This window comes from Megalops cyprinoides, chromosome 14 (genome assembly GCF_013368585.1).
Source record: "Megalops cyprinoides isolate fMegCyp1 chromosome 14, fMegCyp1.pri, whole genome shotgun sequence".
In the NCBI taxonomy this organism is placed as follows: Eukaryota; Metazoa; Chordata; class Actinopteri; order Elopiformes; family Megalopidae; genus Megalops; species Megalops cyprinoides.
Window position 1 is genome coordinate 2,228,239 of NC_050596.1, and position 12,213 is coordinate 2,240,451.

The following is a 12,213-nucleotide window of genomic DNA, read 5'->3' on the forward strand; positions in this document are numbered from 1 at the left end:
GAAAAACGCATAGCACTTCTGATTCAACAGAGACTGAACCCAGAACATCTGCTTATACAGTTTTACATTTGGTTTGGCGCCTATAATGTCAATTTAGGTCCTGCGATACTTCTCGATAAGCCCACCCCTGGAAACCTGTGAAGAGGGATTGCTGTATATTATTATTATTATTATTATTATTATTTTTCACAATTGAGCACACACTTCTTAACCTTTGTCTGTCTAAACTAAATATAAATGAAATTTATAATAAAATTAAATCAAACATTCTGTTATTGATGGACATTATAAACGGCTAAGGCCGAGGCCACACCAGTTGGGTCGCGTGTGCGTCGCTGAACTGCTGCGGCTCGCATGCGTGTGTTTGTACGCACCGCCAGCGTTGCTGCTGCGGCGCTGCTACTGCCGGCCCGATCTTTCTACATTGAGTTTCCTGTTGATAATGGCCATCAATAATAGAATGTTTGATTTAATTTCATTATAAATTTCATTTATATTTAGACAGAATTTGAAACGGATACTGGAAGTGTTGAGTTTCAGAAATATATATTTTTTCATGTCTGTGACATATTCTACAGATATGGACATTGAAACTAAAGGTGCAATGTCGCTGGTATGATGGCAATATGACTATCAACAGATCATTTTCACTGCCTACAGTGGCGATTCTAGACTTTTTTGACTGGGGTGGCCCAAGCGGAGCAACGAGGGTGGCATGAGGATAACGCAACATCCACAATAACAGAAATAGGCGCATAACAAATATTTATAATGCCCCCACACGCTAAAAGCCCTGCAAGAAGTGAAATTAGCACAAACACAATACAGGAGCTAAACCATAAACCATGAACTAACCATATAAACCATATTCAGAGGATGAAACTGCAAAGAAGGACAAACACCATACTCTCATGTCATCTATTTTTATTTGAAGAAATTCAAATAAAAATCAACAAACACATGCCAACTAAATCAAGAAAAGATGCTACTCCTCCAAGGCTTTTTTTACAATAATGATTTACATTTAACTAGCTAGCTGCCTGGTGAGCAGCTCATTAGCATCATCGGCCTAACTCAATGTAGAAAGATCGGGCCGGCAGTAGCAGCGCCTCAGCAGCAACGCTGGCGGTGTGGACAAACACACGCACGCGAATCAAATTCTGTCTAAATATAAATGAAATTTGTAATGAAATTAAATCAAACATTCTATTATTGATGGCCATTATCAACGGCTAAGGCCGAGGCCACACCAGTTGGGTCGCGTGTGCGTCGCTGAACTGCTGCGGCTCGCAAACAAACTCAATGTAGAAAGATCTGGCTGGCAGTAGCAGCGCCTCAGCAGCAACGCTGGCGGTGTGGACAAACACACGCATGCGAACCGCAGCAGTTCAGTGACGTAGCCGTCACGCACACGCGACGCAACTGCTGTGGCCCCGGCCTTAACGTTAGAAATTGAGGAACACATGCAACAATGCTTCATTCAGAAATACGACCAACTATTGTACAATACTGATAATGATGTCAAATATGCTTGTTTTTATGTACACATCTCAGTATAGCTAGATCAACGGTTCCCAACCACCGGGCCGCACGGAAAGGATAAATAATTCATTATTATTTTTTAAATCAGTAAAATAAAATAATAGCCTAATAATATTAAAATAATGATAAAATAATAATTATATACAATTATAGGTTATTCGTGTAGTAATTACGTTGAACTTGGTGCAGTCTGTTGGTCCTTTTCTCACCACTCTAATATCTGTCACGCGCCCACAAGTTTACAGATTTTGAACTTGAGTAACGCGCGCGCCGCGAGTTCATCACTTACTATGGTCTGCGTGAGCTGTGTTGCCCGCAAACTTTGTACTAGTTAGCTAGCTGACATGAATAATAATTTTTAAAAATCAAGGCTGAATATCCTGAGATAGCCACAGAAGCACTGAAAACTTCCATTTCCAACATATCTCTGCGAAGCGGGGTTTTCCGCAATGACGGCAACAAAAACGAAATTACGGAGTAGAGTGTACATAAGGAACACACTTTGGGTGTCACTGTATAGATGGGACCATCTTGTAGGCCTATATGGAAACAAACTCAGGGTTTGATTCAGCGACATGGTGAGTTGCAATGTTTTTATTATATGGTCATTCGAGAAAAATATGCACTTTATGTTTTAATGATATCATCACGTTAGACCTACTTAAACAAAAATGTTATGAAAAAGCGGCTTAACAACACGTCAACACTAAACTTAACAACACGTCAACACGTCTCTTCCTCCGAGCTGTTTCCCGTTGTGTCTCTGGTCGTGGCGGTCTGGCGGTGGCGGAGAGGAACGTTCCAACTGCCTACTACAACACGGTGCACGCGCACCGCCGTGGTAGTCGTGCACAGGCACTCAAATGGAGGAACGTTGATTGATAAAGTCAAATGTTTTCATATATCGCAGCAGATGCAATCAGATTCTTCACTACGTAAAATTAGGTTTTCATTACAGATTACTCAGGTCTTCTAAATGAAATAAACGCCATATGGTCTGCGAAAAAGTAGTATTGCCATGGCAATACTAACGGCGGCGGCCATGATACAAAGTTAATGACAGATAATTCAGATAAGTGTCATTGTAAATACTTGTAGTTCTTGTATTCGTAACCCTTTTGCGCATACGGTCACACCGGTGTGATTATCCCTTTCGCGCAAACTGTTGTGATTGGAAAAATTCTAGCTAACGTTAGCTTTGAAGAAACAGTGATTTTGCATTGCAAAGTATAGTAAATGCGGTGGTGAAAACTATGAGAAACTTAATAATGTTAATGAAAACGTAACGAACCATGTAACTTAACATGCGCGCTACAAAGCATAAAATAAGTCACATACGAAAGGATTAAAGGGTTGGGGTGTCAAAAAGCATTTCCACCAAAATCATTGAGGCCTGAATACACATAAGTGAAGAAGGCTTTAGAATGAGCCACCATCTTAAGTTACAGTACACCTTCAGACGTTTCATTTTTAGCCTGTGAGTATGTGTTGCCGTGGGAGACAAAAACAAAAAGGCGTATCCAAGGGCAACCTTTTTAAATAGAAAATAGATTTGGTGTTTTCAAGGTCAGGTTTGCTCAGTAGCTTATGTTCAGATTTTTCGCAGTGAAAATGCATTAAATACATTCTCAAAATAGTGAGTTAAAGCCCTATAACCAAACCACTATAGAATTTCTGACTGCAAAAAAGCAAATGTAAAATGTCAGTTTTATTCCAAAATAGTAATAGACACAAAAAATAGTCTTGTTAACCAAAATGGATTATATTGTTTTTATTTATAATGTTATTACACCAATATTTGTTTATCCATGTGCTCCTTATTCAAATTCTTTCTTGCAAAATGATTCAATCAACTATCAATACAACAACACACGTGTTATTACAGGGATCTGCACAGTGTTGTTGAAGGTGTTTGTTTCTGGCATTTTTGGATGCTCTGTACAAAATTTACTTCTGATGAGGGAAGAGAGTTGATAAGGCCAAATTTATGCTATGAAAATATCAGTTTTTACTACTCTGCTGCTGTCAGAGGCTGGTTTGCTCCCCACTGTCCATTACAAATGCAATTCCTCCCACTATATTTCCCCTTCCCCAGCCCCACTGCTGAGTTCCTCTCTGCCTGGAGGTGGAAGGTATATTACCACCACCCTCAAGATCAAATGTCATTGATGGATGCAGTGAACGCTGGCTGAGAGGCCAGCCCTGAGAAATCACAGAAAAATCACAAAGGAATCATAGAGGAATCACAGAAGAATGATGCAGTGGATGGATGCAGTATACAAGGCCTTCTTTCCATGCTGTATTGTGAGAGACAGTATCAGATGTGATGTGGTTGAAAATATGTGGCCAAACAAAGAGGACAGACCGGATGGCCAGTGACTCTTTATGTGACAGTGAAATTGGTCTTTTTGTGTTTTCTTTTATGCTGCTTCAGTTTAAAATACTTTTTGCATTTATTTTGTATAATGTAGGGTGTTGTTCACAATATGCAGTAACATTATTTTGGTTTATGTATTTTCCTTCGTTTCACTTTACAGTACCAAAAGAAATATAATTTGGGAAGCCAATTCAATAAAAAAAATTTGTGCTGAAAGGTTCGTGTGTGGCAACATCACTACTGACAGCAACACTTTACATATACAGAATATAATTACAGTAACTCTCGATCACCAGTATCACCAGTATATGGAACATGCACTCAGGTTTGACTGTATCATACTGATAGTATAGTTTAGTGGATTTACTTGCATTTGCAAGTTGTGCTAAACATTTAAGTGTCTTTGGGCCTTTTGCAGATGAAATGTGTTGTTTTGCCAGGTCAGTGATACTGTTGTGGGTTTTTCACACACTGTATGGAGAATATAGATAGAGTTTCAGGAAATGTATTTAAGCAAATCAGAAAAACTGTAATAACTCCTGTTTCTTCAGATAACCTGGCCGATAAACAACTGCAATAGTGTGTGAGTTAGGGCATATTTTAAGTGTCTGAGCTCCCCTGATAGATTCCAATTAATTTAACTAGCATTTGCCTTTGGGATTGATCTCACCTCATCAGTTTCAATTATGTTCCTCACTTCTCCTTACTATAGCTTTACAGGGTAATTGTGAATATTTGAGACATGTAACTAGAAGAAATAATCATTTCCAATGTCGGTTTTCTTGTTGGGGGAGTTTGATCTCTTAATTTCAGACTTAGTATGCTTCTTGCATCTACCAGTGTCCTAATATCATCTTCCCCGTTATTCTGTCTGGTGTAGCGGGCTTTCAGCGCCACCTACTGGACCCTCTGATGAAGTTCCACTACACACTGAGGAACCTGCAGCTGCATGAGTCTGAATACGTCCTGATGCAGGCCATCTCTCTGTTCTCCCCAGGTGTGCAGCCAGTGACACTGTTAATATCACTGCTTCTCCGTGTGTGTCTCCGTGATTCACAGAGGTCAGTCATAACCTAGTGAAATGATGGTACATTTCCACTGCTACCTGTGGGAACCTTCCTTTCTCTGGTGTTCTTTGACCACACAACAGGACCAGGGATGTGCTTTTGAGTGTTGTTTTTTTGTGTGTGTGGTTACCCTCTGATGGGGCCTAGCTTGAGGAAGGTGGCCATCATTGGCACAGAGAGCTCAGCTTCCATCTTCTACTATACACCATCCTTACAGATGAAGAGTTTTGCCTGACTGTGTTTGGCTGAGCCATAGTTGTGTGTTCTTTGCACCACAGACCGTCCTGGCGTGACGCAGCACAGCGAGATCGACCGACACCAAGAGATGCTCGCTCTCACCCTGAAGACGTATATCGACACCAAAAGGACGTCATCTGAGAGACAGTAAGCGTGCCCCGTCCTCTGTCTGTAACAGAACCGGTGAATCTGGAACCATTTAATCCATTCAGTCACATCCCCTCCCTTGCTTAGTTCTGAGCTGTCTTGTTTGCCAGTAAAAGCCAGTTTTTAGTGCCCTTGTGTCACTGGGGTGGGTCTCATTGATAAGGGCTCTCTCGTCACACCGCTCACAGCACAGTGTCATACATGGTGTGCCTATGAGTCACTCAGATGGTGTCAGGGAGATGCATCAATCCTCGACTCAGCAGACGCTCCTCTGGTGCACTTAGGGACATGTGTGAAAAACAGTCATCAGCTTGTGAGTGCATTTGCCAGCATGGGTGTATAAACTCAGAGAGACAGGCTCAGGTTAGGCCTGCACGAAATGAGGAAAATCTGCAATGTGCAATAACATTGTTCAGTATTGCGATGACGATATGACTTGAGATAAATAAACAAATATTGTAGTGTGCATATTAGCTATACAGTTGCTATGTCTTTCTGCTTAAATAGGTACTGCTAAGTACATAGACCCCAAACATTGGATAGCCTATGCCCATTGAATAAAGAAATGAAATAAATTATTTCAAACATGCTTTTATTGAACAAATTGCACATGAATACCAAACTAATTAAACAGAACATTAATTTAAATAAGACATTATAACTATAAGAAATTAAAGTTTAATTTCCCTTGCTCCCTTTAAAATATTTTCTTCTAAACCAGAGGTGCCCAAATTCTTTCCTATGAAGGGCCAAAAATTAATCTGGATGGAAGGCCACGGGCCAAAAATAAATGTCGATGTGATGTGAAATTACATTACATTAAAATGTATTATATTTTACAGAAAATTAACATTCTAAATCTAAAATGAAATTTCAAAATAATAAAATTATTATGACATTACTCTTTAATCAGCTTAATAGTAATTTTATTAATTTGCAGAGATGATTGTCAAAAACATAAAACATCCATATGCTTATTTTTGGGAGCATAAACATATTTAAAAGGAAAGACACCTTTATGACAGAAAGTTTATGCAACTCAAGGTGCTTTAGAAAATTAAGTTGAAGACAGCTGTATTGTCCACCTTTGTAATCAAAAGTGGAAATTTGACTTCAACTTGAAAAACTGACAAAAATATAAAGTCAAACATCATAGTGACAACACTGAATAACAAATCAATACTGGATATTAAGTTTACGTTGAGCAGCGTTTATGTTACACATCATCACAAAATGCCCCCATATGGTAGCTATGAGCCACAATATCAAAACGAAAATGAGCTTCTCATTCACAGGGTCACTCAGAACGATTTGGTAATTTCGTTTTATAGTAACGTTGGCTAACTAATAACACCAACAACAGATTATTGGTCGGAAATACAACAGAATCCACTAACCCGAGCTGCCAGGTTTGGCATAATTATTTTGCCTAATTGGTAGTGATTTCACACTGACTTGTGTGACTGAAATGGCAATAGTTTGGTTTCCTTACTGAGATCGCGTCAACTTAACAAAATAAAACATGCACTTTAGCCATCAATTTCAACACCCGTTCCTGCGCAGAATTAGCCACGGTTTGTTTCCACGGTTAGCAGTTTATTGTAAGCAAACACTTGGCAGAGTGGTGCTTTAATGCTTTTTCCGAACCTTGTCGGAAATCGGTTTTGATAGTGAGGTGACCTCACCACTCCCCGCCGTTTTCTGCTAATGCGCCGCAAGGAAGCTACATCAAATGCAAAAATGAACAATCTCCAAAAATTAATACAAAATATTTCTCAAAGTCTGATGCAAAAGGTTTATTGTACATGGTTCAAAATCACATACAGTAAACCGGGCTGGTCCGCGCGGAGCTGTAACGTCATCAGTCATAACCCCAAGCAGTCCCCCAAAGCAGCCCCCCAAAGCAGTCCCCTAAGCAGTCAGGCAAGCAGTCCCCCCAAGCAGTCCCCTAAGCAGTCAGGCAAGCAGTCCGGCAAGCAGCCCCCCCCAAGCAGTCAGCCCCATCCCCAAATGCATCTCCCTTTTTATGCTTATTCCCTTAGCCCCTCCTGGAGCTTAGACTCAGACCCAGACTCATAACACACATTCTGTACACTATTTTTCCAAGATCACACCTGTCTAATTAAAAATAATTACCCCGCCTTGGCTATACACTATTATCTCCAAGACAGCGCATATCTAATCTATAAAAAATAACTGTCCTTTCTTGACCTGCTCTGCCTTGGCTATACTCCATAATAATCCCTGTTTGCGACCCCCCTTTTTTAGACTCCAACTCTTTTATCTTACACTAAGGGTCCATCCTCCGAGCAGTGCTCGGACAGTGTCCAACTCTCATTAACAGCCCCACAACAGGTCTTACTTGGCATACAGGTATCTCACAGCTGCATACCCCTCCCGCAGTCTCCTGTACTCTCTTGACCCTTGTTTCTAGTTTCTGCTCACAGGCATACAAAGTATAATAGTATACATTATTATTCATTTAAGGCCTATAGTGTTAGGTTGTTTAATTAATAGAGTAAATGGCTCATATATCAATAACTTCAGTTAATATATCAATAACTGCAGTTAAAATAAAAAACTAACGTTTATTGGCAATGCTTATAATGTTTGCTGGCAATAATTTATCTCCACCAAGTAACAAGCTTAATTGTACCACGTCAAGCTCTGCTTTTCTCTGGTGGGGTGAAAGTGGCAATACTTACAATTTCCACATGGGGTATACACTTAATCAGAAATTTGCCACAACAATAGCGTTTAACACGATTTCACCTTTTTATGTGAGGTCACTTGCAATCAGACTGGTAACCCTGTCGAAAAGGCCGACTGTAGATTGTCACAAAGACACGCTTCTTTAGTGCATGTTATTTCCTATTCAACCAGCGCTCGCTACGCCCCTGCCCCTTTCCGCTCATTGGTGGAACTTCAGTTTTAAGAGGTGCGTCATCTTACCTGGAAGAATGTGGCGGCGGGAGCGCATACCTCATGGCGCGCCAAAACAAAAGGAGCGAAATTGGGCAGCCCTGTGATAGGTCAAATGTTCGCATGCTGAGTGTGAATGCATGGCGCATGTAAATAAAATGATTTTTCTTATTTCTCGCGTTTCAGGCAGTCTTTTGCGATGTGTTTATTGCGCATGTTCATATCGCGATGACGATGAAAATGCGATTTATCGGTCAGTACTAGCTCAGGTACAGTTCCAAAAAGAGTGAAGAAGAGGAGAAGAGAAGAGAAATTTGTCAAATATATGAGTAAAAAGAATAACAGCACTTATCACAGTCACACCATCACCAGCACCTGAGTGTCAGAGTTAATACTAGTGATTGAGAGCGAGGCTTCATAAACACAAAGCAGAGAACTATCATTTGCTGGAAATGTCTGTCTCCTATAAAGATTGCTGTCCTTAGCAAAGTGTGTGTTGAGTTAAATTACTGAGGCTCTGATGGCCTGTGATTATGGGGTCACTCTCATACTCCCAGTAAAGTCATCTTATTGGGGGGTTGGCCCTAAACATCACACTGCTTCCTCCTTCCCTCCAGCCTGCTGTACCCCAAAATCATGGCCTGCCTGACAGAGATGCGGACCATGAACGAGGAATATACCAAGCAGGTGTTGCAGATCCAGGACATCCAGCCTGATGTGTCCCCACTCATACTGGAGGTGGTCAGGAAGGACACCTGAGGGCTTGCACATGCACACGCACATGCACATGCACACACACACCTCAGGCTGCTGCACAAAACCACAGTAACCTGTCACACACAAAAGCACATAGATGCACAAATGCACACACACATACAATGTATAACATACAAATGGATTTTAATAAAAATCACTAATGACGTCTTATGCACACACACACTCGGGCACAAACACGTAATAACATCCCTGAGGTGTCCACACACACACACAGTGACGTCAACAAAATCTGTGATGACTCAGCTGAAGTGGACACAGAGAAAGCCAGAGAGACCCCAAGCAACTGGCCTGTCACACAGTAAAAGACCAGAATCATATGGCCTACCCACAGCCAAGTCAGAGAGGTGGACTTCAGGAGGAAGTCAGAATGACCTCCTTAAAGACTGGCAGCAAAGACCCACGGAGTGACCCCAGCAGCCAGACCAACAACAACGGGAATCCAGAGCTACCAACAGACGGACAGACATCTTCAACTACCTACAGCAACACAAGCCCATACACACATGCATAAGGAGTGATAGAAGACACAGTTTCAAGGACCAGTTATGTGACTCTGGGCAAGTTCTTGTAGCTGGGAAGAGCAGGATGTGATGTCATGGGGGTGCATTGTTTACTTGTGAAAAATTATCTTACAGCACAGGAGCTACTGTTTAATTCTAGAGTACTTAGGATAATATTACATCATGATCAAGTTGAGAACTTGACCACTTAAGACATGCACTTTATACAAAGAATGAAATTTCTCTGGACTAAAGCCTTCAAATTTAGAAATCTTTCAAGCCACAGAATTTAAACAATACTTTGTACTGAACTACTGAAACACCCAAAAAGATTTTTTATATGCAGCTGGAATTTGTTGGTAAAGATGTGCAATCAACCCCTACCATGTTTTTCAGAAACATTAATAACCAGTCTACTGTTTTCTGTGAAAACATTTAGACATGAAAACAGAAGGACTGGACTTGAAGTCTTGAGTAGCTCAGCCTCAGCAGCTGTGGCAGTCTCCGTCTGGCGGTAAAGGGGCTATGGCAGTCTCTGTCTCCAGCATGTATGTTAATCTCTGCATCCATGAATGATGGCAACTTACCCTGATTGAGGGAGGGACAAAAAACAGGCATTCCATTGGTCCAGCCAACATCACAGTGAAAAGGCTCATAATAGTATGTGCGTGTTTTTAATGGCACGTATATATATATATATATATATATATATATATATATATATATATATATATATACACACACACACACACACACACACACGGGTGACAAATTAAAGGACCATGAATAAATGAGTGTAGAAACATAATGAATGCAGATGCATCCACACAGGTGTACTGCATGGTACAATTAAGCAATTAACATCCAATCATGCTCTGTGGCATGTATAAAAATGCAGAACCCCTCATTACAAAGATGAATGCACATTTGAGAGTTCAGTGGTGCAAAAACCATAGGCACTGGTCTACAGAGATGTGGAAAAAAGTGATATGGTCAGATGAATCATCCTTCACCATATTCTCGACAAGTAGGCGAGTGCATATGTGGCGTACACCAAGAGAATGGTACAGGCTTGAATGCTTGACCCCTACAGTGAGGGGGTCAGGTGGCTCTGTTATGCTGTGGGGGGGATTTTGCTGGCATGGTTTGGATCCACCTGTCCCTTTAGAGGGAAGGGTCACTGCAAATCAATACAAAGTTGAGTGATCACCTTTATCCTATGATGAAACATTTCTATCCTGATGGGAGTGGTCTCTTCCAGGATAACAATGCCCCCATCCATAGGGCATTAGGGGTCACTAAATGGTTTGATGAGTATGAAAATGATGTGAATCATATGCTGTGACCTTCACCAGATCACCAGATCTCAACCCGATCTAACATCTATGGGAGATTTTGGACCAAGGTGTTAGACAGCGCTCTTCACCACCATCATCAAAAACCATATGAGGGAATATCTTTTGGAATAATGGTGTTCAATCCCTCCAGTAGAGTTCCAGAGACTTGCGGAATCTATGCCAAGGCACATTGAAGCTGGCAGTTCATGGTGGCCCAACTAAGACACTTTATGTTGGTTCAACCGTCTCTGTAAATATATATACACACACACACACACAAGAATTTCCTATTTGTAGTGTGAATATTCAGTGAACAGTAAGGGATGCAGAAGTATCCTGGTAAGTTGTTCCTTCTATTGTGAGGTGTTTCCTATGTCTGTCCTTCAGTATGTTCTCTATAAAGCTATGTGAGTGGCTGAACCTGATTGTATCAAGTATTGCAGGAACAACAGAATCAAGCCAAAGCAGTCTTGATAGATTCTTTACCAGACCAAACCGTGGCGTTTACAAAAAAATGCCTCCTCACTACTCCTGCTTTGGACTTCACCACATTAGGAATGGACCCCTGTTCTTCCCCCTCTGCTTTATTTATTGACACTCTGAGCAGGAAAGGCAGATTATACTGTAGTCTCAGGGCCATATTTCTCAGGCCATTACTGACAATCAATGATCTTTGACCTGGGTACCCCAATTATTTTCTCATGTTTGAATGGAATGAAATGGTCATACAATGTCTAATGGTGTGCTTTTAAACATGTATCCAGTTATCTTTGTAAGACAAAGCTGTCTAATAAAGAATTGAACAAAGCATCTGTTGTTATTTCATTGTTAAACCTTTTTAAATTATGCAATTTCCTGGAACTATCACTGTGTAACTTCATTGGACAGAACCTTTTGAATGAACATAGACGTCAGGATGGCAGAGATGGTATACTCTCTTCAATCTCCAGCAACCAGTGCTGCCCCATAACATTGAGTGTCAGCCAGACCTCTGCCTCTGTTTGCACACTGCTCCTGATATTTTAATTAAACATGTGGAGACAGCACCACCATGTGGCTATTTACTTCACCAGCACAGGGGCTCCTGATGTTTAACAATACCTTACCATCGCTTTGACTCCATGTGCATGTTCAGTGTGCAAAACTGTTAAGGCAAAATGGTATACTCCTAATTTTTGATGAGGAAAAGGTTTGTAAGCTACTTTGTGTATGTTAAATTATGTACAAAATAATGTATAAGCATTCCCTGCGATATTCTACATTATATATTTGTACCATTAAATTAATAGAGCTCTCAGAAACAGCCA

General features: G+C 40.7%; 1 protein-coding gene across 2 annotated transcripts in view; it reads left to right on the top strand.

Annotated features, from left to right (window-relative positions):
• Window positions 1-10,247, top strand: part of nr1i2 (nuclear receptor subfamily 1, group I, member 2) — a 31,115-nt gene extending 20,868 nt beyond the window's left edge. Inside the window, exons 7-9 of one of the 2 annotated variants that reach the window (XM_036545212.1) lie at window positions 4,800-4,916; window positions 5,265-5,370; window positions 8,910-10,247. In XM_036545212.1, the coding sequence (XP_036401105.1) occupies window positions 4,800-4,916; window positions 5,265-5,370; window positions 8,910-9,051 (365 nt within the window). In that variant the 3' untranslated portion in view covers window positions 9,052-10,247. Of the gene's footprint in view, window positions 1-4,799; window positions 4,981-5,264; window positions 5,371-8,909 lie in introns of both variants that reach the window. The other variant, XM_036545213.1, reaches the window with a different exon arrangement.
• The last annotated feature ends 1,966 nt before the right edge of the window (window positions 10,248-12,213 follow it).